At 38.4% G+C, this 25,026-nt stretch overlaps 1 protein-coding gene across 3 annotated transcripts in view; it reads right to left on the bottom strand.

Moving 5' to 3' along the window:
- Positions 1-25,026, bottom strand: part of LOC149552741 (nuclear pore complex protein) — a 245,634-nt gene that overhangs the window by 187,826 nt on the left and 32,782 nt on the right. For all 3 annotated transcript variants that reach the window (XM_089788287.1, XM_089788288.1, XM_089788286.1), the window contains exon 4: positions 18,236-18,305. In XM_089788287.1, coding sequence (XP_089644413.1) covers positions 18,236-18,305 — 70 coding nt within the window. The remainder of the gene's footprint in view (positions 1-18,235; positions 18,306-25,026) is intronic.

Below are 25,026 nucleotides of genomic sequence, written 5' to 3'. Positions count from 1 at the left end.
GGTATGTTAAACATAAATGCAAGAAAGAAAATCATTTCCCTGCTATACATCAAATATTTGACAATTTAAGTTCTGGGAAACAAATTGCTTCCAATGTTATGTCCTCCATAAGATGATAAGCACATTACACAAACAATGATAGCCTGAGAACTTGTTTAAGACAATTTTATTGATCACAAATTTGGTCTGCTTTCTATTAAAATGATATTGTTTTATTTAGCTTGCAATGGTTAATGTTAGACATTTAGTTAGGTTTAGTAACTTTCTTGTAATTGTTTCTGTTCTTGATTGCTTATGTTTGGGAAACATCATTCATAATCTCTATATAAGGAGTTTACCATTACCATTTCATGGCATCAGAGCAGAGGCAGCTGTTTGGTAAATTTTTGTAATAAAATTCATGGATTAAATACCTGGAAATTTCCATTAAAGATTTTCAGAAGTTTTTATTGATGTTTTATAATAATATTATTATGATTTTTTCTTAAACCTGGTAATCACAGTTTGTTCTTTCTATGAGAAATCATAAGAAATTGTTGATGGTTTCAGATATCAACCTTGAATGATAATATTTTCCATATATTTCTCACTGAAGTTCTGCAAATATATAGTAATAAAATCGGTGAACCATATGCTCAAAATAGCATTTACAAATTCAACCCTGTAATAAAGAAATGCAACTGGATGCTATATTTTCCTAACAGATTAAAAGCATATAACCAATAAACAAACTATACAAGTACAAATGATGGAATATCCAACATTTCCCCCTATTACAACATTTCTTTAAGTTTCTAATTAGAGAATCCTTAAATGTATCAAACTTCACACATGCAAGACGTTTTTTGAAGATACCGGCACATTGTTCTTGTGTTGAGCGAATTGGAGCTGGGCGTTGTTTTTTTGAGCATGTCCTCGTATGAAGTGACAGTCAACATCATTATGCTTTGTCCATTCATGAAATACTAGACTACGAACAAGCTTGAGAACACTCTAATTGTCATAGTAGAAGATTATAGGCTGGTTCTGTGGTACTCCCAATCCTTTTAATATAAAATGTAGCCAAACTACTTCACACACTGCTGCAGTTACTCTATGATATTCGGCTTTTATTGAGGAACGGTCAACTATGACCAGCTTCTTACTTCCCTACGAAATAAGTCCAAAAGCAAGGAAGAAAAAAAATTTGGATGTGGATTTATATCATCAAAAGAACCTGCATAATCTGCATCCATGTATCCGTGTATCCTGTCAAGAATAATTAATCATTCCTTTTATATTCCAAACCATAATTCACGGTACCCTGGATATACCTCAAACCTCCTTAAAGCCCAAGCTTCCTAGAGTTCTCCAAGGAAAAACAAGCATAATCCAAATGAGCTTCCCCGCATGCTTTTAAAGAGTATCCATGTGACCCTTTGTTTTCCAACTATCTGTCTCTTGGAACTCCTTTCTTTGTCTCTTTATTATTCCCCTTTTTAATTAAATGACTATCAATTTGCATTAAGCTCCAATAAACTCATTTTAATACTTTATTGTCGTTCAAACTTTAAATGTCCCAAAAAAACAGGACATAACAGTCATCCCTCCTTAGAGATTCCTTCAACAATCTGTGTCATCTCCATAGTCTTAAAATTATTTCCATCCTCCTTGCGAGTGGCTGCAATAGAATTTTGATGTTCAGCCTTGCATAATGAGTAGTGCATCATGCTTTCTTGCGAACAAAGCTCATCCACCACACTTTCCTTATCTTTAACAAACTGATAGCAGGATCCTTATCCAATAACAAGCTGAGAAAATTCTGATTTCATCCTTTCAAAAGCTTCTTTGATTGTGTGCAATTGAGTACTAGTGACTCCACTTGCAACTCCCCTTTGTCTCTCCTCAATTTGAAATTTCCAAGTAAGATCCTCAATGTATTTGTAAGATTCACCTACCCTTCTAAGAACTTGCACAACTCTCTCCTTTGTGACCAATAATTTGTCCTTCAAATCATGCAATGCTAAAGGATTTTTGCTCGAATTCAGCTAAGACATGAGTTGTCACATGTTAAATTTTCTGATTGGTTATCAACCGTAGAAACAATATAAAACTCAACTATTGTGCTAGTTGATGGCATGAACTATTCATAAAGGTCTACTTGGGAAGCATTGTGATTATAAGTAGACACATCAAAGAAGTATTTATCTTCTCTTGTTTTATCAATAATGACCTGCAAATCACCAATAAAGAGTTTTGAACACCCCTCACCTATAGAGATTGACACTTCATAATATTAACCTTAGCTGATTGGAAGTTTATCACTTTTATTTTCATCATGCATAGTACTAGGTGCATTCAAAGTTGTAGATTAGTGTGCTTGTCATGCATCATGGCACCGTTCTCACCTATATCTTTTCCCTCATCACCACTTGGCTGCAACATGTTTTCTTTTGTATTAGTTCCACAAATTTGTTCTAGTGCTCACGCCTTCTAACATGTGAAACAAATCTGTTCTTTCCTAATTTGGTTTCTACTCTCTTTGGGAGATACTGCAACCTATAATCCCCAATGAAACCAATTCTTCTTGAGCCCATAGTTATTTCAAATTTCTCAATTTTTCACTCACATTGTTTGAGCATCTTATTGACCAACTCATAAGCAGGTTTAGAAACATTTTGTTTTCGGCTTGAGATGGCTAACAACATATGTAGAAGGAGCTGAAATGAGCATCACACACATTGATTGTCGAAACCATAATGATCTTCATGGTTGTAATAACATCTTTGTTGTGTTCTTCCTTGATTGTGACATGGTATGGATTAAATCATACATTCTTAAGTCAAGCATAGCCTTACTCAATCTGATTTCTGCAAATGCTCTTAGTATGGCAAATCTGATTTCTGGTCAGACTGACAATTCTCTACGGCTCAGTGGTTTGGGGACCTTCGCTTCTGGACCTTGACTAGGCATCAGCTGAGCAAGTCGAGACTCTTATCCTTGGTCAGATCATCAGATGTCACCGGTACACTCCACACAATATTATTTTGGCTAAGCCTTTCGGGCTTAGTGTTATCTTTGACTTGATCTGGTTTCTCCATCGGCTCAGGGGCTTTGTTGGCTCTGTGAACGGCCGCCACAAATACTCCTACCTCACCTACTGCTCCTCCGTTGATATCACCAGCTCCAGTTTGAGACCCAGAGCTCATGGTTGGTTTACCTAGGCCCCTACCTTACTTAGCTCGAATGGGATTGATATTGATGGTCTCCCTCCTTACTAGTTCTCAATGGATGCTCCCGCTCATCTGCTCCCCTCACAGGGTGAGTTGAATGGGCATGTCAAACTTGACATCTACAGATAGTACATCACCATGACCTAGGTTAAACCACATGGGGGTCTGCACCCGAGGATGGCCTTATTCTCGGAGCATTTACTTGAGATCCATAAGGGGACTATTGTTTTCTACTTGAGTAGGTGTTAGAGCCACGCCCTCTGTATCTCCCTAGGATCTATCAAGGTTGGTTCACATAGACTGTGTTGTCACACAGATCACCACTTGGCCAAAGACGATCGGATCTGCCACCTTTGCACTTTATTTGAGATGGAGATGGAGATCCATTTCATCTTTAGATGTCCCATCTAATATGAGATTAAAGGCAGGTTCCACAGCTTATTCAGAGATTGCAGATCTTTGTCGGCCTTCTTCAACTACCCAACCAGTGGTGTTTAGCCCTCTACCTCTGTGAGACTTCACAACTCCGTAACCACACTTTATAGCTCATGTTTCCTCAAAGTCAAGCCTCAAATCAGCTCATCACTGCCTTCTTCCTGCCCTTGTCACCCTCTAGGGGCATGAAGTGACCGCTAGATACACCCGCATCGGGACACACCAGATCTGTTAGACCACATCGCGGATTCATCAAGCAACAACATTCTACTCCTACTACTACAATTGAGCTCAAGCACCTGGTCTTCCCGAGTCTTATCCTTTGGTGATGGATTTCTTTGTACCGGGAGTCCTCCTCTCATCTGTTCACTCTCGTTTCCTCTCTTTGCTTTGTTGTTCGCTCTAATTCAGACATCATTTGGTGCTCCTATTGGGTTGCTTTCCTTCCCTGTTGTTTCTTCTAGTCCCTTGGACCCTTTGTTGGTCTTTTGTCAGACATTAAGATCATTATCTTAGCTTATCTTATCTAGAAAAATGATGACTTCTAATGTCCCCTAAAATATTGGAAGCTATCAAAAAATTAGTTGTAGTACCTCCTCCATTATGCTATCTCCATAAGGTTCATGAGATGCTAAGATTCTTATTATCTCGATCAAACAAGTAGTAGCCAACAGCCTTATCTCACTATCCGAATGTCTGAACTAAATGTGTTGACTTAAAGAAGTCAATATTGAAACAAATGTAACTGCAACAGAATAGGAGGTGATTGTTCTACAATTGTCGAACATCACTCCAATTGGTTCAAAGTGATGAGATCCCACCTCCTTGATTGTGCTTCCAAATTAAGTTTGCTACATAGCTCACAAATATACATGCCAAGCTGTCATCTTTATTCATTTTTGCAAGAAAAAAAAACCTTTCAATCATACATTGGCTTGCAAAATTTCAATCAAGACTTTCCAAACTTCAAGAAGTGAACTGAGATTCCTGTTGACTATAGCATAGAAAATTACAAAATGTCTGGTCTTGGTTTAATAACACAGAGATTTACTTTATCTACAAGAACCTCTGTTTGTACCCAATTTTCCAAACATTTTACCAGTTCTACTATATAGGTACTTTAACACCAATTTGCAAACATGTATAACTAATTATTTTTTTGACTAAGTGTTATGCTTGAATGGACCACTTTCTGGAAGAATGCAGGTCTGATAATTACCCCCGAAATTATAACAATAGATGTACAGAAGCAAGGATTCCCACAAGGTGTAGACTCAAATATCAACTCCGAGAAATTGAAAAAGAGTTGGACATATTATTTGTACTCAGAATCAGACTGCAGGCTTCAGACTTAAACAAAATTAACTTTCCATGCAATCTTTCCCAATAGCAGATTAATGTGTCTTTTCTCACACAGCACATGTATCAAATTCCCTAAGACAAGATGGTGTATACCTCAGAACAGGACAGCCTCCTCTCATTATTTCACTTTTCTCATTGATTGCAGCAATAACTAAAATACAACAATCATCAGTGTCATGAAGAAACTGAAATAACATCCAGATGTATTAAGAAACAAACTGTTCTAAGTCTTCAAACTCCCATTATCCATGTCTTGAATAACTTCTATGCATTTCAGGGAAAAAAATAAAGATACATGGAACAACAGAAAATATTTCGAATAGATGTTTTCTTTGATAATTCCAGAGCTCAAATCTTATCTCTACCACAGTTTCAAAACAGAATAGAAAGAACCAGATACGAGCATGCACCTTGCTACTGCCCGTATGGAGGATCTGAAAAAAAGACAAAGAATGTTCAGGCTGCCGAGAAAGCTTCACCACCAACCCATTGTGTCTTTCATACTCACCCAAAAAACTGAATCTTTTTTGTGCTAAATACCAAGCAAAGAAGTTCCAATTCTCTTCAGAATTTGATCAGAGAACTTCACGGAGAAACATGAACAAAGTCGCCAGAAGGTAATGTCTGAATTTATGCACATTATAGACTATTCTGAGAGCTCCCCTCTCAATCATATCGATATTCATTTATACCTTAGACAACAATCTAATGGCAAAGTAGTTTGGAGAATCTAGCCCATAGTCGCCCACCTGAGCCAATGTAGAACCTATTGCAAAGTTTGGAGCATCTGCATAGACATGGAAGTCCTTGTCCCAATTAGGGTATGCCAAGCTTGACACCCACCAATCTTGCTTTACACTCCTCGAATGCTTCACCTTGTGTCGTCTCCTAAGTGTACACCTCGCCCTTCCTTCTCAGTTTGTCTAAGAGGTACGAGATTTGGGAAAAGTTCTTTATGAACCTTCTGTAGTACCCATTGTGGCCGATGAAGTACCTTACTCCAGTAACGTCTATGGGATACTCCATCTCCACGATCACCTATCCAACCTTGCATATAATGTGGCCTAGTAACTTCCCCCAAAGCACCAGGAGTCTACACTTTTGGGGGTTGAGCACCAATCTGGCCCTCTAACACCTTTTCATCCACTTTTGTAGGGCTACCAAGTTGGTGTCTTGTCTACTGTAAATAGACCAATCGTTGAGGGATGCCTTGAAGTTTCCTACTAACATCTTGTCAAAAATGTGTAGATTTGTCCTCTAAAAAGTTATTGGCACATTACATACTCTGATGGGCATCTAGTTGTGTGCATAAACACCATCCGCCAACACAAATGTGGTCTTCAATTTGTCTTCTTTGGCGATGGAGAGTTGGTTATACCCCAAGAACCCATCCATGAATCAATACATTTTGTGTCCTAAGACTTCCTACAGGATGTTATCTATAAATGGTATGGGAAAGGGGTCTTTGAAGGTGATGGTGTTCAAGCACCAGACTTCCACACACATTCGGATCTGGTTTGGCTCCTTCAATAACATGATGATGGGGGATACCCATTCTCTAGTCTAGTATCGAAAAATAATGCCCACCTCCAGCATTCTCTCTATTTCTTCATTTATCTTGGTGGCATAATTTTTATTCATCAAGGACAATATCTTATGTATTGGCTAGGCTCCAGGTACCAATGGAACACAATGTAAGCATAGTTCTTGAGGCATTCTTTTCAGGTCCTTGTAATTCTACTCGAAAACATCTTTGTACTCTAGAAAACAATTAGATGTTGTTGCCTTTAGCACCGAATTCAAGTCATCCATTGCCAATATATTTCCAGCTTCCCCTCGTCTTTAAGGTTTGTGACCTTCATCGAGAAGTCTTTCTACTTTATGGGTTGCACCTTGTAAGACTTGTGTCTCGGAGTCAAATTGACTCGAACCTCTCCTTGATTGCATTCCCCATACTCTGACAGAAACAAGAACTTCTCTTGTAATGTCCCCATTGGTTGCCAGCATCAAAATTTCAAGGATTAGCCTAATATTGAATCCTTGTAGGCTAATGAGGATGGTTAGAGGGTCTTCTAAGGATTGATTCATCTCCAACATTTAGCGATTTATGGATTTGGCCTTCGTTCGATGTCTTTTGGACTCCATTTGCCATACTTACTATGTATAGTAAGTCAGGGGTAATAGAGATGGACCCCTTCTATTTTTAGAACCTATATTTGGTCGCATGGGGAATTATGAGGAGAGATTCCTATTTCAGACAACATGGCAATCAGACAAGTATTTCAAGAGATATTAAAGTTCAAGTGACCTAAGTGATTTAATTAAATATTTTAATGTTATAAAGTTACAAAGTAACTTAAGTGACTAAAAGAAGAAATTGGTTTTTAATCCCACATTGCCTAGTTGTTTGTGTCTTCCCTCATATCGAGGTTATAAAAGTGTGGCACTACATTGGGATTGACACCATGAAAATTTATGTTATTTTCTAAATCCTAAGAGTTTCTTAAATGTGATTGGATTCTGCCTAAGGACGAAACCCGTTAAGGAAAACAATGAGACTAGACGCAAACCTAGTATCTCACATTTGTACTTTTGAACTGTGATTCCAAGTTGATGAATTGAAGATTTACAAGAAGTGGAAGTTCAGCGACATAAGAGAGAGTACACATGTTTGAAGCCATCTCAAGGAACTGGTACGTATAGGTCAGTACTAGCATTTTATGTTTGGACGGCAAGAAGAGAGGTCTATTATTCCCTACTTGAGATAATGGTGGAGAGAACCTTGCATATATCCATTTTCATATGACATTGGTTCAGATGTTATCAGTATTTGGCTTGGCATCATACCAATGGTAGCAGGGATGCGAGTGTTGAAGGAAGCTGGACGGCATAGTGAATAGTCCCCATAGCTACATTAATGTTTGGAACCGCTACATTAGTCTAGTGCGGGGATATATGTTGACAACATTGGCAGTGCTCACTTCAGCAAGGAGGTGACAGTGGCAAGGATCATGGGTTAGTGAAAGGAAGACTACCAACACACCCAACCTTACCACGAGCTCACCCACAGGGTACTGTTATCTACAGTGAACTCACGGACCAAGAACACTATGTTATGACCATTTTCCAGCAACTAGTGAGCATACTGGAACTATTGGAAGTTGATAGATGAGAACTAAGATCACTTAGGGTATAACGTAGACAACAACATAACTCCCCAATCATTTGCGAATTACACCAGGTTCTACTTCTTTCTGTTATAAACTCATGTTGGTAATGCAAGCATTAATAAGTATGTGGTATACATTCATGTAATCACTCCTCTATGTTTTTAGAATAGAAAGTTTTGTAAGAGGACTATTGTAGTACAGTAATATAAATTCCGAACTGTGATTTCCTAAGTTTTCCATTGTTCTTTCAAAGTCTTTTAGTCATATTACTATATTTCTAGAGCCGGATTTCTTACAGCCATATCAAAACTTAAACATCTGGGACTACATACCAACTATTTGACAAAATGCCTCTAGTCTAAACTTGATTTTCTTTGACCAGAATAAGTATGGATTATTACATCTTTGAATCCTCGTCAACCTGTAACAAGTTACACTATAATAATTCATTCATGGAATCCATGTCATCTTTGAGCATCCTTCAAGTTCAAGGACACCTTCGTCACTCAACTCCATCCTGCACTTTCCTTCCTCTACTTCACTTAACTCTCCTTCTGACTTTGACTTTGATTTTGACTCCGACTCCGAACAAGATGCAAGTTCCTCACTCACCATCTAAATTTTGAGGTCGATGACAAATTTCCTCCCTCCACTCTCCATCAACAAGGTGTTTCACTTCTAGGTTTGTTTCACCTAGCTATAACAAGCCACCCTCTGCCCAAGATGGCATCGTACCCTTTCTTCTTTAGAGGAATCACTATGAAGCCCAGAACAAAGGGTTGGGTACCAATTATTACCTGTTGCACCATCAGAGTACTGACTGGCCTAAGGTCATGTTGGTCGACACCTACTAGATTGAAGGTTGACAACCACACTATCTATTTCCTCAATTTCTTCCATGTTTCTAATGGTAACACATTTACTCCCAATGCTTTATTGACAATACTGTCAGTAATGGTTCTAAGGATGCCCATCTCCATCATTGTGGGGTGTGAACCACTATTCACAGCCAACATTGGGTCCACTGAAGGGTTGACCAAAACCTTTGTGTGCCCTATTGTACAACTAGGTACAAGTACAATGCTTAGTATGGCCTCCCTCAACTGCAACTTGTATCCAAAAAGCCTTTAATTATAATTGTCACCTCTGTCTACATCACTTGCCTCATAATGTTTTGTTCATCTTTGTTCGTGTATGAGATGAAGTACCCATCGTGTTGTGGTGTCTCTTCTTCCTACCATCATCTCTTGTTTAATGTCTACCTTTGCCTCATGTCCTCTCTCTTTCTTCATTTGAGGGTCTAGGTATGTCGCCTTGTTGGCTTGTGCCCAAGAGATTGCCAATACTCGTTCATCTTCGCCCAACTTTTCAATGTTTAGTAGGTTGGCTCCGTGCTTTGGGTCGTTTGCATCCTCGTGGTCATCGAGACCACACCATCGACAAAAAATGTTGCATGGTTTCTTTCTTCTAACCCTCGCGAGCAAATTCCCCCCACTACTAGCAGGCTCAACATTGATTTTTGGGGAGAACCTTCGGATCTTATTGGATCGAACTCAACCATTATTAATGTTATTATTGCCTCTACCCCTGTATCAATTGTCACAGTATCCACCTAATGTTGCGTTGGTATTGATCTATGTTTAAGAGGTGCCCATTGTTGTGGATTTCAATAGTTATTCCTGAGTGAAGAGTACTTGTAGACCCCTTGTTTTCATATTGTATGGGCATTCCTTGGTGGGATATCCCATAACTTGGCAAATGTCACAAAAGGATTTTCTTGGCCATTTGCCCTTCATATGAACTTCCTCCTTGTAGTTTGTGCATCATAACACAACTTCATTTTTGCTCGTGCTCCCCCTCATTGTTTTAAACTCCATACTTAGTGCATGTCCTACTAAAGGGCTTGTACCTTTTTATTAAATTCTTCATTGTTGATGCTTCCCTCTGAGGAATCCTTAACTGATGATTTATTATTTCTCTTTTGTAATGTTTTCCTCTCGCTCTTCATGTCTATTGCTATGTTGTACACATCCTCGTACAATGAGGAAGGTACAATTTTCATTTTACTTCTAAGGGATGATATTAGCCCCTCTATAAACCTACGCTTCTTGATGTCGTCCACTAGTTGGTTCTCCATTTTACCCAGAAACTCCTTCAGTCATGAGCTATAGAGCTTACACTCTTTGTCTTCCCTTGCTTCATGAAGTAGATTTCCACTAGGATTTCATTATCATCCCAAAGCAGTCTAAAGTCTTCTTGAAATAATTTTTTCAAGTCATCCAACTTACTCACCTTTGTCTTATCAACGTCAAAGAACCAATCAATTACCACTCCGCATAACATTGCGGGAAACTATACTACCCATTCATCCTGGTTGGTCACCATATTGTCTGACCAAATTGTCTTGTATGTATGATACTGTCATACCGGATCCTCCTTTCCATCTCCAATGAGCTTAGGCAACTTTTGTTTATTGATCTTTATTGTGGTTTTCCTTGTAGTCAGTATTATGTGTACTAACAAATTGGGTATACTAGAACTAGATAGGTTGTACTAACTATAGTGCCCCTGTGTCCTCTCGACACCCTCTGCTGTACCGATATCCCCTACGTCCCTATTCTTAGTATCCTTCTCTTACATTCGGGATTCGTATGCATCTGTGCATGGTGTAAGAGTGAGATGCCTTAATCGCTTTCTTGTATCTTCATTTAATTCCTCCTCAACACTCACTTGGTTGCCTTTCGTATAATTGCCTCCTTCGGCACCGTTCCCGTACTCTTTGCCTTTGATTGGTTCTCTTACCTCGACACTCCCTCCACGCCCTTGGGACAACCCTCCTTCACCTTCAAGTTGTGCTTGAAAAGTCTCCTCAACCTTCACCTCCACTCTTCTTGTTCTTCTAATCGTAAGGCCCTCTAGATGGCGTTGTAGTCATTTGTTTGATCCCTTTGTGTGACATTCCTATCATTGTTCAAAAGGTTTGGTATTAATTGTTTCGCTCCTAGGGGTTTAGGATGCATTGCCCCCTTCAAGTTTTGTCACATTCCTCTTCCCTTCATTTGTTCTCTTTGTACCACTAAAAGATTTTCTGGAGACAATTCTCTCATTGATCTCTTCTCGTGAGTTTTGCAAGGCAAGGAAGGTTTGTGCAATCAATCTAGGAAAATAGTATATCAACCAATCTACTGTGAGACTCACCCTGAGTGACGTCCAAACTGCACTCTCTGGAACTTCCTCTCATATAGCTCCCCTTTGTATGTGGGTTTCAATTGATGCTTGCAAAATCGATGCAAAGTGATTATCAGTGCCCTTTCACTTTTGAACAATTCTTGAAACACTTTGTTCTTGCGACTGTTGCTTGTACCCGCATCCACTAGTTGGCCCATTATGCTACCTTCACCATATAACACTTTGTCACTACCAAATTTGTGTCGACAATTGCACCAAATGTTCACCTAGTAGGGAGACTAGTTTAATGCCTATGGGAATAATGGAAATGTAATAGAGCACAATATATCAAAGAACTCACAATTGCTTCTTTATTAATTCCATTAAATGCTTTACAATGTTTCAAAACAAAGTACTCAACAACAACATGACAAAGCCATCAAGCATAATGATATCTCTGAAGAAAACACATTACATGTATAAGTATTGAAGGGGTGTAAACAACACCATCACGATCATTCCCAATTTCCTGTCCTTCAACTAAACTCACAACTACTAACAACACTTAATTTTACCCAATAACAAATAATATCCACATTAATAGGCATGGAATGCACAAGCCACTTGGTATGCAAAAAGCCTATTAGCAATAAATGAACCAAATTCTCAATGTATCATTGATCAAAAATGGTAGAGGGCAAAAAAAAAAGGGCGATTGAAAGCTCTATGTTTACTAATGTTGGCTCAATTTGATTTTGTGTTGATCAAAAGATTGCCAAGCATCCTAAATCTTTGTCAGCATCTTTATAACTCCCAATTATGGTGCCAAATTATTAGATCGTGATTTACAATTTGGATAACAACCGGTGACAAAGATCAGACAGTGTCCGACGGGGGTGTTAAAGAAAAAGATAACTTAACTGATGACCCAGTTACTATGAAGGATGTGGATCATATGGTTCTGGCTTCGACTCCTGCTACGAAGACTGGGGAACAAGAAAAGGAGGATCCAGTCCAGCAAGAAGCCCCTGTTGAGAACAGAGACAAGGTCCAAATGGATAGGGAGGAACAAATGGAAAAGGTTGGTTCCCCTCTAAATGAGAGTACTGATGACATTTGTGACTCACCGTAGAGGGACAACAAGCTTTCCTTCTTACATTCTGCAAAGCTCAAAGCGGACTCTATTCTCCAAGTTGATTCTTGGATCTATAATGAAATTATGGGGCTGAAGAAGAAAGTGGAAATAATGCAACACAACCAGAATGCTGATCGGGCCATAATTAATCACTTGGAGGTGCAAATGGGAGATATCCCTAAAAAACTTAAAGATTATGAGTTAAATCTTAGAATGCTCATCAAGGAAAGTGGTACAAAAATGGAGCAGATAACATCAAGCATTTGTGCCGCTGCAGCTAGCCTTGGAAAAAGAGTAAATGAAGATACTATTTCTTTGGAGGGCCCGAGTAAGAGGACAAGGCAGAGTTCCAGGAAGAAAGCCTTGCAAGCTATTGCGACTTCGGCTGCCAACTCCATTCAGAACACTGTTACGATCAGGAAGGAGGCTGTCAAGATGATTACAGATCTGCAATAGAAGCTTTGGGTCTTCTGTGTTGTTTCTGTTTATGTATAGGTCCTTTTTCTGGTCTATGTTTTTGGTCCTGGTTTCTGGTTCTAGTTCTGTTTTTTGGTAAAACTTTATTTCAGGTTCCAGGGCCTTGTAAAACCTAGATACTTTTATTGAACTTTGCTAGTGGTTTCAGGTCCCTGTAAAACCTTATTTTCATTCTGCTTTTCAATAGGTTTCAGGATTGTTCCTGGTGGTCTTAATTGCCTATCTTTCTTGTTTTTGTTAAAAGGGTTTCGGGGCCCCTTCAAAACCTGCTTTTACCATAATCTAAAACAACCAATGACGGAGACTTTAGAATATCACTAGCAAAGTTACTCCTTTCAAAATCCTTATATCAAATGAAATTATCTGCAAACAAAATTTATTTCCAAGCCAACTTCTCAACTAACACTCACTCCCTACTGCAACCTTGACGAAGCTTGGAATTTTTGTGAAGCTTGAGGCATGCATATCTACCACACTTCTTGCAAATATGTGTACCTCTTGTGCTCAAAAGCTTCATTATGTGCTCACAATGAAATTTGGATACTTCTAGTGACCTACCATGGGCTCAACCTAGAGCATGTGATGGCCTCCTTCACTCGATGTCCTTCCTTTGAATAATCACCATTAATAATAAATTAAAGACTACCAATATAAACCATTGATCAAGTGTTCACACAGATTTTTTCAATATGGGATTACCACAAATATAATTTTAATTACTCACAGTTTCCTTGCGATACCCTTAAAATAACAAGAAATATTAATCCTCCACTTAATCGAAACTTGCAATCTTTTTCCAATAATGCTCCAAATATAAAATGAATCACCACTTAAAACAAACTTTAGAAGCTACAAATAATTATTTCCATCTCTAATGTCTCTTTCAATAAAATATGCAAGATAGGGCCAAGCGGAAATGGTCTCTTTTCCAAATAAAACTACAAAGTATTAAATCTCACCACAGCTTAATACTTAAAAAAATTCCAGCAATATTTATTATTGAAATTGTCGCTAAGTCAGTTCAAGTCCATTGAACAATCAAGACTTAATTTCATCATTCTATCCTCACATTTAATATCAAGTCTGCAAATACCTCTTATTCTTGTTACTAAGGAAACCTTAAGGGCTGGCAAGAAAACCAGCTTTGATACCACTGTAGTATCCTGCTAGGATATTTTCTCCAGAATTTTTAATCAAATGATCCATAGAAAATTTACAATAATTTGCATACAACTGATTTTATTAATCCCACAAATTATACTGAATATCGTAAATATTGAACTGAAATAGAGATTCTAAAATGAAAAATTAATATTGCATTTAAATCTTTAGTAGAGCAACAACAAAATATCCAATCATAGCCCCAAAACTTACAGTCAGATTGGAGAGCCAGAAGTATGAATTCGAAGCACAAGGAGACACCTACATGATATCTCCAACAGACAATAGGCTTTCGTCCACTGCCTCCAAGCTCGAGGGTTCCCATCCTCAAACCTGTTGAAAGCCAAAGCTTCCCAGAATTCTCCAAGAGAAACCAAATATAAAACCAAGCATAATCCAAATGAGCTATCCTATGTTCTTTTAAACAGCATTCTTGTGACCCTTCATTGTCCAACTGCCTGTCTCTTTGAATCCCTTTCTTTATCACTTTATTATTCCCTTATTTTACATTAAAATGAATTTCCTAATGCTTATTAAGCTCCAATAAAATCACTTTAATAATTTATTAAATTGTCGTTAAATATTTGATATCCTAGAGAAAGATACATTACAATGATGAAGTTGAGCTAAAGAACTGTACTACTTTAGAGATGGCCCAGTTTATGTTGGAGCATATAAATGTTCCTATGAAATTTTGCTCCGAGGCCATGTGTAATGCAATGTACCTTCCAAACCAGTCTCACATACAGGTTGTCAAGAAGATAAGCTCAAAGGAAGCATGGTCTAGGAGGAAACCAAAAATCAGCCATCTGGAGGTTTTTGGTTCAACAACATATGTTCGGTTTCCAGATGCAAAGGGAACAAACTAGATTCCAAAAGCCATAAATTGATGCTCAGGTTACAAGGACAATCATAAACCCTATAGGCTAATTGATGTGGACACTTATCATCTCAAATTCATTAGAGATGTTTTTTTATTAAGAGGTTGGGCCCTTTCAACACTCTTCGCCCATCAAAGAGTCCTGAAGATCAGCCTTTGTAGGCTAAAGATTTGAGTGTTGGACTTCCTTTAGCTCCACTGATATGGGATCTCCTAGGCATGAACCTATATCAATAGAATTCCCTCAAGATAACCCAAATTAGCATCCAAATGACTTCATTCCAGGCAGACCATGTCATGATGCTCATTCTGATTTGGAAGAAGATGCTTCTACTCTCTAGCCTAAAAGGTGGAAAAAGCTCATGTGATGTTCAAGATAATGAACATGTTGAGAGTAGATCAACAGAGGCAAGAGGAAACAGACTGTTGTGAACTTTCCTCTTATGGCTAACATTCAGAATGTTTATGAACCCAAGAATTATTAAAAGGCAAGAGGTAACTTGAATTGAGAAGGCTATGGACACTGAGTATCATAGTCTTCTAAATAAAAACACTTGGGTTCTATCAAAACTTCCATCAAAGAAGAAACTATTGGCAATAATGGATCTACAAAAATGATGGATCTCTTGATAAATGCAAAGCTTCGTTGGTAGCTAAAGGGTTCTCGCAGAGAGAAGGTATTGACTATGTAGAGACCTTTGCTTCTACAGAAAAGATGAGCACAATTCGACCAGTTCAATCCGCAATACAGTTTGGTTGGGAAGTCCATCAAATGGATGTGAAGAATACCTTCCTCAATAGTGATTTGGAGAAAGAGGTATACATGACATAACCTCAAGGTTTCAAGATTACAAGCAAAGAGCAACAGGCACACAGACTGGAGAAGACTAATTATGGCTTAAAGCAAGCCCTCAAGCATGCTACATCAAGATTGATAGATATTTGGATGCATAAAGCTTTCAAAGGAGTCCTTGAGATCCTAACTTATATGTCAAGACCGCTAGTAGTGATATCACTCTTCTTGTCATCTATGTGTATGATATCATTATTGCTAGTACTGGGGCATTATTTCTTGAACAGAACAAACTATTTTTGTGTCAATCATTTGATATGACTAGCTGAAATCTTCTGCATTACTGTCTCAATACAAAGATTCGGCAGACAGGAGGCAATATTGCCATTTCTCAGTCAAAGTATACTAGGAGTTTGTTGGACAAGTTCAGAATGCAAGACTGCAAAGTCTCATCTACGCCTATGGAGAAAGGGTTGAAGCTAGCAACCAAATCAAACTGACCAGTGGTGAATGAGTCAGCATTGGCCAACTATTTGGTAGCTTCATATATCTCACAGTCAGTAGACATGATCTAAAGGGACGCCTGACTTTAGCATTTTGTACGGTAGAAAAAAAGATCCTAGGCTGATTGGTTCTGTTGATGACAAAAAGTCTTCAGTCTTGGCATGGCTGCAATAACATGGACAGCTAACAAGCAATTTACAGTAGCTCGTTCCTCAATAGAAGTTGAATATTGAGGAATTGTTAAAGCAGCAAGTGAGGCAGTATGGCTTTGCAGGATGCTTTCTAACATGAAAAATGTCTCAAGCAAGGCCTTCACCTTGTCTTGTGACAATCAAAGGGTGCTAAAAGTTCTCGAGAATCCAATCTTCCATGAGCAAACAAGCCATGTAGAGCTCCATTGTCACTTCGTGATAGCTTATTGAAGATGGATTTGTGATGTTGCAGTATTTTTCAACAGAGGATCAAACAGTAGACATTCTAAGTAAGTCTCTGAGTTGGGACAAGTTTGTAAAATTTCGGAGGCAACTTGTAGTAGGTAGAATGACCATGAAGGGACATAATTATTATTGTTATAATTAGCTAGTAATGGTCATGTTAGTCATTTAGTTGGTTTAGTAACATCCATTTATTGTTTTTGTCTATGTTGCACAGGTACTAATACCTAAACCCCTGGCACCTGTACCAAAAATTGATACACATGCCCAAGTACCAAGTACTCAGTGGGTAGTTAGCGGATAGCATCATAGCTAAGGATCTTGATTAAGAATTCTGGTTTTTATTTCCGGTTTTTTGTTTGCCTATCCATTTGTTGTTTATCAAGCTTAATTCATATGTAATCAGTTTGAAACTTTGATACAATAGTGATTAACAGTAAACTTTATCACTGTTCGAGTCAGAAGATTACCATTTGAAATATGTCATTGTTATATGACTTATGGTCTTCTTATTCATGATTAAAGTTTGTCTTCTCTAATTATGCATCTAAACATTTAGCATATACTATTATTACAAACATATTGCAAATCGGAAACTGAAAACAATACGTCACATCTGCAAACTTTATCATTGTTCTTGTTCTCAAAACTCGTCATGAATCATATTTTCAGATTTTCTATAAAATGTTAAATTATTTTTTTTTTAAATTGACATTCCCAAGTATCCCGTCCCCTATTTTAAAAAATAGTAGTACCTAATGTACCCAAGTATCCCCCATCTCCCGTCCAACCTTGGTTTTTATTCTTGATTGTTTCTGTTTTACAAACATTGCTTGTAATCTCTATGTTGAGTATCCCTATCCTTATTTAAACTATCAATTACCATTTCACTTTCAACTTAGTATTGCTTCATTCATTATGCTCCATTATAATTTAAACATAGCAAGCCATGATGATAAGAATAATTAATCAACGAAAAATTATATATCCAATTTAGATGACAGAAAAGATAAACCAAGTGAATAGCGCCTATCATCAGTACTCTAAGGAGTAACATCCTATTTTAGATTTACTGTCCATTAGATCAGCATTTGCATATTACATTTGAGAGAAAATACACAAGAATTTATCCTCATCAGGCTAAATTTTTAGTAAGGCTATTTATTATTACTCACAGGTACTTTGTTCCCTCTAATCTTCTATAGCATGAGCACAATTGTGCACAGAGACTCTATGAAATACCACCTCTTTTAATAAAATTACATCTATTAGTTCAAACACTACACTTCCAACTACAGTAGAACTCAAAAAAACATTGGGAATTTCATAAATGTCCAGATCATGCTAAAAATGTAAAACACAATTTTAACTGTGTTCTGTGACATCATTTTATCCATTGTGCTATCAGCGTATTAAAAACCCTTCATTACCTTTTAAGCTTTAAGTTAAAAGAGTAAAGTCTGCCAAAATGGATTATTTTAAATGTCACAAAATGCAGACTCACCTAATTTGCTCAGACACCTCCCGACAAGTAGTCTCAAACTGTAGTATAAGATCTGCAAATGATGTGAATCCTGTAATCCAACCTCCCACGAAAGAATAAAGGAATCAGATCCAATTCCATTGTTATTTAGGACATTATTCTGATTCTTTACACTACAAATTCAGCATAAATTTGAATCAACTTTGCAACCAAGAACATACATGTTTTTTCTTAGTAAAAGAAAAACCAATCCTATGTGTATTTGAAAGATATTGCATTAGAGCACAGCAACATAGGTAGATGAGCATACTAGATGAATAATAATACAAGACAAATTTCTATAAACAAAATCAAAATGTTCTTTCAAAAACATAACCATTTGAATTTGCAACAAAAATAACCCCCAACTATGAATATACTGTGCATTCATTTGCAAGCTTGCATCAATTGGGGATTTAGCAGCGGAAGCTATCTTTCTTTACTAAATTTGAAATATATAAATTATCATTTTTTATTAAAGACAACGATACGTCCTCACTTTCCAGGAACAAAGCATTTTAGAGTCGACATTGAAGAGTCGAGACAGAGAAGGGTCGAGACAACAAAGGGTCTTCACAAAGAAGGGTCAAGACATTGAAGAGTCAAGACAGAGAAGGGTCAAGACAATAAAGGGTCTTCACTCTGTAAAAGAAAGACAACTAAGGGTCAAGGAAATTTTATCTATTCTTCCAAGAGGAATTTGAGTATATACACATAGATTGATATTCTTTGTTTCATAATGATTGATAGGCACGACTATTCAAGCTATTGGTTTGATACTCTGTAATGTCCCCATTTTTAGTAGAGTCCTACAATTGGCTTGGTCAATTTACCATCGCAACCCTCGTGAGTTGACAATGGAATTTGAGGGTCTCAATTATGGGGTTATAGGCTTTCCAACAGCTTATGGTGTATTTTGGTTCCATTTAAGGGACTTACTATTTATAGTAAGTCAAGTTATTGGTTCCGATGAGCTCAATTGAGTTAGGTGAGTTGATTGATGCTCTTGGTCTTTATTTTAGGCTTCTAATTTGGGCTCCAAGAATCTTGGAGAGAGAGTCTATTTCTAGTAAGCCACCCTATCAGGTTCATTCATCGTGTTGCTTCATCAAGATCACTCTAATGTTGTCAAATTTCGATTCTGATGTTTCTTTAGTTGTTTTCGCAAGACAAGTCAATTATTATTATTCATCTAAATATGTTAAGGTTGCTATTTTTGTTGGTATTGTATGTTGGTCACATCAGTATCATAGCTTGTTGGAATCGGGATGAAAAGTTTTAAATTGTGGGCACAAGAAACAGTGGCCTTGTGTGTTAGAATATTATGGTATGGTGGAAAAGGTAATTTTTAGAGCCAAGAGCAATTGATAAATTATATTATAATGGTACTTTATTATATTTTAATGTTGTGTGGAGGAAGTTTCTTAAGTGAAGTTCGTTTAGGAAACTCGTGCCATTTGGAGATTATAAATATGAGGCCGTTTGATGGAAGCATCTGACTGATTATTTGTTTTTGTTGCCAGTGACAAGTTTCTGAGTTTGTGCCCTTGCTGAAATATAAGGGTTTGTTCCTGACAAGTGTTTTTGGATCACTGCTGAGGTAAAGTGATTCCACTATATTCTGCTTATTTGTTTGAATCTCCCTTCTATTGTTGTCTGTAGCTGGGAGTTATTGTTATTGCTGAGGAAATAATAGCAATCTGTGGAGTTCAATCTGGTTTTTGAGGAAGTTGAATCTGGGGTTCATGTGCAAAATTGGACATCTAATTTAATTGCAAGCTGGAGAGGTTTATTCAATGCGTTGAGGAAGTGATTCACTGTTTGCAAATAGTGCCACATGAATTTAGTGCTTATGGTCGAGCTGTAAGTGCTGGAGAATTCATAGTGTGACCGGAAAAGGCTGTTGTTTCATGTTCTAGGCAGGGTTTGACTTGTCCTCACAGCCTGTCGTTGATTCATAAGGCAGCATATGGTCTTCATTGAGCCTGCAAGCATTTTGAGGAGGGGCTGCAAACCTTTTACTGGGCCTATGTTTCAACTTGAAGGACCTGCTACTTCCATAGAAGACTTGTGATTTGGCATTAAAGGGGCTGCACAATTATTCCGAGGGTCTAAATTGTCTGTTTGGGCCTGTGTTGAGCCAATTGCATAGCCGTCAATTATATCGAGGAGCTGCAAACTGTTGTAAAAAGGCATACATTCTGACATTGACCAGTCATAGCTGCTGCTGGGTGATTTGTGTAAAGATTTTCAGGTTTCTTTTTCCCATTTGCAATTCCAAGAGCAATTTGTTATTTTCAGAAGTCATGAAATAAAAGATTTTATTCATTTTATTCATATGTATCAGAAAATTTCAAAAAGTCTTAAGTACAAACAATAAGGGAGGCACATACATTATTGGCTACATCAAAAAACACTAAAATATATTTTCATGTCCTATTACAATGCTGAAGAGTCTGTTTGCCAAGTGTTCGACAAAATGCCAAACCATCTAATTAGTGTGGGAAATCAGTGAAATTGGAGTCTATCTAAGTTATAACCGACGGAGGGTTATTAAAGTGGTATAAAAGCGGTTTCCTGCCATCCTGTGGGGTAGGAAATTCTTTCTTATTTCAGATCTGCAGTAGTGATTGAAGTGATCAGCACTTTTGTTGTTTCCAATTATGGACAGACGCGGTAGGCCTAGTAGTTCTAGGAGTTGGCAGAGTACTCTAGCAGGAAAATAAGCGCCTTAAGAGAGAGTATAGAGAAACTTAAGCTTTATGAATAGAGATTGGTTGCGAGTCTATCAGATCCAGAGACAGTCGATAGGGCAATGAGGTATATGGTTTCCATTTTTAGGAGACGACCACCAAGGATTCAGGGAAGAAGGCTTGAGTTCTCTCTGGTTCGCATTCAAGAGGCAGATGTACCTATGTTCAATATGGCAGCCACTAGTCCTATCTATAGTTCTGACTATGGACTTTCCACATAGAGACATGTGGATGTGCCAGTGTCATTAGTGGATAGAAAAGCTGAGCTTCGGCAGGATGAGGATTTTAGAGTTGTTGTAGATAGTGCAAGTGCTATTGGGGCAGTAGTTACTATTGATTGTTTTGACTCTCTCGAGGAGGGCATTGTTATTGGAGATTTGTATGTCAATTGTCACAATGTTGCTCCTTTGTGGGAGGCAATTGCTTCCTCAGACCGAACCGATGCATGTGTGGCATCACCCAGCTGTGATGTTGATGATTTGAGTATTACAGCAAAGTCAGCAAATGTTGGTTTATGCTCCAAAATTGATTCACAACCCGACATAGTCATGTGTGCAAAATCAAGTGACAGCAGTTGAAGCTCTGTCAAGTTATGGGAATACAGATAGTATGGACACCTCTGATAATCCATCTGACGATGATATGGGTTGCACTGGGTATGATAGTCCTTATCAGATATTGGGTGATGACTCCAAGGAGGTTTTGGACAGGTCTCAGGATCAGGATATACAGGGACTTCCTATATAGGTGGAAGTAGAGTCATGTGATGAGTGCGATACTGTGTGGGCTTCTGCTTCTTCAAAGGAGGTGTGAATTGAGGTATTGAGTAGTTGTATCTCGGTTGCAAATGTATGCGAGGATAGCACACATGCGGTGAGCGTTCTGGTGCTGAGCAACTCTAATTTGGTTTTCTATCACAGTGCAAATAACGAGACAGAGAGCTTGCATAGGAGTCAAAGATTACAGAGGCATCATGTGGCCAGCCAGTTGAAGGTGAGTGATGCTGAGATCTCTTCAACTTTTGAGCATTATGATGCAATGCATCAGATGTTAGGCACATATGGTTGGGGTACTCCTATGTCCGATGAGCATGGTGATAGTACTCTTTCTCTAGCAAAGATTCATGCACTTCGAGAGGCTGTCAGGATCTTGAAGCATAACTATTTGCAGTTAGTTGCTGACAGGGACTAGCTTCTGGAGTGGGGTAGCACCTATTATGAGATGTTGTTAGGGAAAGAGGAGGTGGTTGAGCTCACCCAATAGCTTAAGGTGACTGTAGACTCTCTGCAATATACTCAATTGGCTCTTCAAGGGTCACAGTTGGATGAGGTTACCATGGAGTGGGAGCGAGTACAATCGACACCAGCCCCAAATCTTGTTCAATTGCATATTGCAGTTGGTGGTGAGTTTGCTTCCATAGTCGGGGATGAGGGTGTGATGATGTGGCAGTCACATCTGCCTAGGATATGGGTGCAGTAGGTACGAAAGAGGTGAGAGCATCAATGGAGGACTGCAATGTGATCCTGTTGTGCTATGTTTCCAAAGGGAACAACTATGAGTAGTAGGGGAGCAGGTTGATGCCTCCACATACAATTTCTACTGCACTAAGTTATTCATGGACTATTTACTCGAGAGTACAGATTTGAGGAGAGATTCATATAGAGTATCTAAGGGTATTTTGATCTTGGGCTCTCGTGTTATATGGAAATTATTGGGAACGATTGTAGAGACATTGTCTACCATGCTTCCCCAAAGATATTTTGTGGGTGGGTTTGTTGAGAGGATTGACCAAGACCCTCTCCCACCAGTTGTTCAGAGTCGGAGATTGGAGTCGTCTCCTGATTCCCAGTTTGATACTGATGAGCCCTTGAAATAGATTGGGACCTTTTATCAACATTACACTGTGAGGAGTGCTCGTCACTTTTCATTTGACCCACGGGTAGGGGATTTGGTTTCATGTCAGTGTGGGTTGGCTCAAGTTTAATACCGAGATGGGTTAGCACCATCATTTGCAGATGGGATTGATAGCTGCGAGTTAGACCCCTTGCAATATCTACACATCCATGGCAGTTTGGAGTTGGTGGTAGTGTTTCAGGTACCTATGGTTGTTACCATCTCCACAGTGCAGTTAAGTGTGAGTGTCAATTTGATGGGGGCGCAGGTGTGGACAGAGTTGGTATCTCAGTTGGGTTGAGTTTTGATGAGTTGTTGCCTTCATGACCACCTATAGTCAGTTTTGACATAATTCTGATGTTGATGTCCATTATTTGGGTGTTGGTGCTACAGGAGTTGCTTGTACACAACAGGGATAGTAGGCAATTCTACCTTTGAGATCTAGGTGGACTGTGATGTTCATTTTGCTCCGAGATTGCTTGGGGACAAGCAATCTTAGGTGCGGAGGATTGTAATGTCCCCAGTTTTAGCAAGGTCCTGCAGTTGGCTTGGTCAGTTCACCATCATGACCCTCATAAGCTGACAATGGGATTTGAGGGTCTTAGTTGTGGGGTTATAGGCTTTCCAACAGCCTATGGTGCATTTTGGCTCCATTTGAGGGACTTACTATTTATAGTAGGTCAAGTTGTTGGTTTCGATGAGTTAGAGGAGTTGACTAATGCTCTCAATATTTATTTCGAGTTACTCGTTTGGGCTTCAAGAATCTTGGAGAGAGCATCTATTTATAGTAAGTCATGTCGTCAGGCTTGTTCATTGACTTTCTTCATTAGTTTCACTTTGTTGTTGTCAAATATTGATTCTGATGCTTCTTCAGTTGTTTTCACAAGATTGGGTGAATTAATATTATTCATCTAAATATGTTAAGGTTGTTATTTTTGTTGGTGTTGTATGTTGGTCACATCAATATCATAGCTCGTTGGAATCGGGATGAAAAGTTTTAAATCGTGGGCACAAGAAATAGTAGCCTTGTCTGTTAGAATATTATGGTATGGTGGAAAAAGGTCATTTTTAGAGCCAAGAGCAATTAATAAATTATATTATAATGGCACTTTATTATATTTTCATGTTATGTGGAGGAAGCTTCTAAAGTGAAGTTCATTTGGGAAACTTGGGTCATTTGAAAATTAGAAATATGACACCATTTGATAGAAAAAGGCATCCGATTGATTATTTGCTTTTGTTGCCTGTGACAAGTTTCTGAGTTTGTGCCCTTGCTGAAATATAAGGTTTTGTTCCTGACAAGTGTTTTTGGATCACTGCTGAGGTAAAGTGATTCCACTATATTCTGCTTATTTGTTTGAATCTGCCTTCTATTGTTGTCTGTAGCTGGGAGTTGTTGTTATTGCTGAGGAAATAATAGCAATCTGTGGAGTTCAATCTGGCTTTTGAGGAATTTGAATCTGGGGTTCATGTGCGAAATTGGACATCTAATTTAATTGCAAGCTGGAGAGGTTTATTCAATGCATTGAGGAAGTGATTCACTGTTTGCAAATAGTGCCGCCTGAATTTTTGGAGAATTTCTAGTGGGACCGGAAAAGGCTGTTGTTCATGTTCTGGGCAGGGTTCGACTTGTCCTCAAAGCCTGTCGTTGATTCATAAGGCAGCAGTGTATGGTCTCCATTGAGCCTGCAGACATTTTGAGGAGGGGCTTCAAACCTTTTACTGGGCCTACATTTCAACTTGAAGGACCTGCTACTTCCGTAGCAGACTTGTGATTTGGCATTAAAGGGGCTGTGTGATAATTCCAAGGGTCTACATTGTGTGTTTGGGCCTGTGTTGAGCAAATTCCATGGTCGTCCATCATATTGAGGAGCTGCAATGTAATGTCCCCTTCTCCGCGCTAAGCCTTACTAGCGCCTTGTTGATCTATCTCCCCATCCGAATAGGCTAACGGCACTGACATTGAGGATGCCAGCCAGTCACAGGGGTTTATTTGGTTTTGTTGGGGAAATATTTAAGTGGATGAACTTTTCTATAGTTAAGTCACTTTATTTTATAAAGTAGATGCATAAAGTTACTTTATAACAAAAGTAACTTAAGTGACTAGAAGACGAAAATGGCTTTTAT

This window comes from Cupressus sempervirens, chromosome 6, assembly GCF_028749045.1.
Source record: "Cupressus sempervirens isolate cs-2001-9-10 chromosome 6, ASM2874904v1, whole genome shotgun sequence".
Lineage (NCBI taxonomy): Eukaryota > Viridiplantae > Streptophyta > Pinopsida > Cupressales > Cupressaceae > Cupressus > Cupressus sempervirens.
This window is presented reverse-complemented; position numbering and strand designations above follow the sequence as displayed.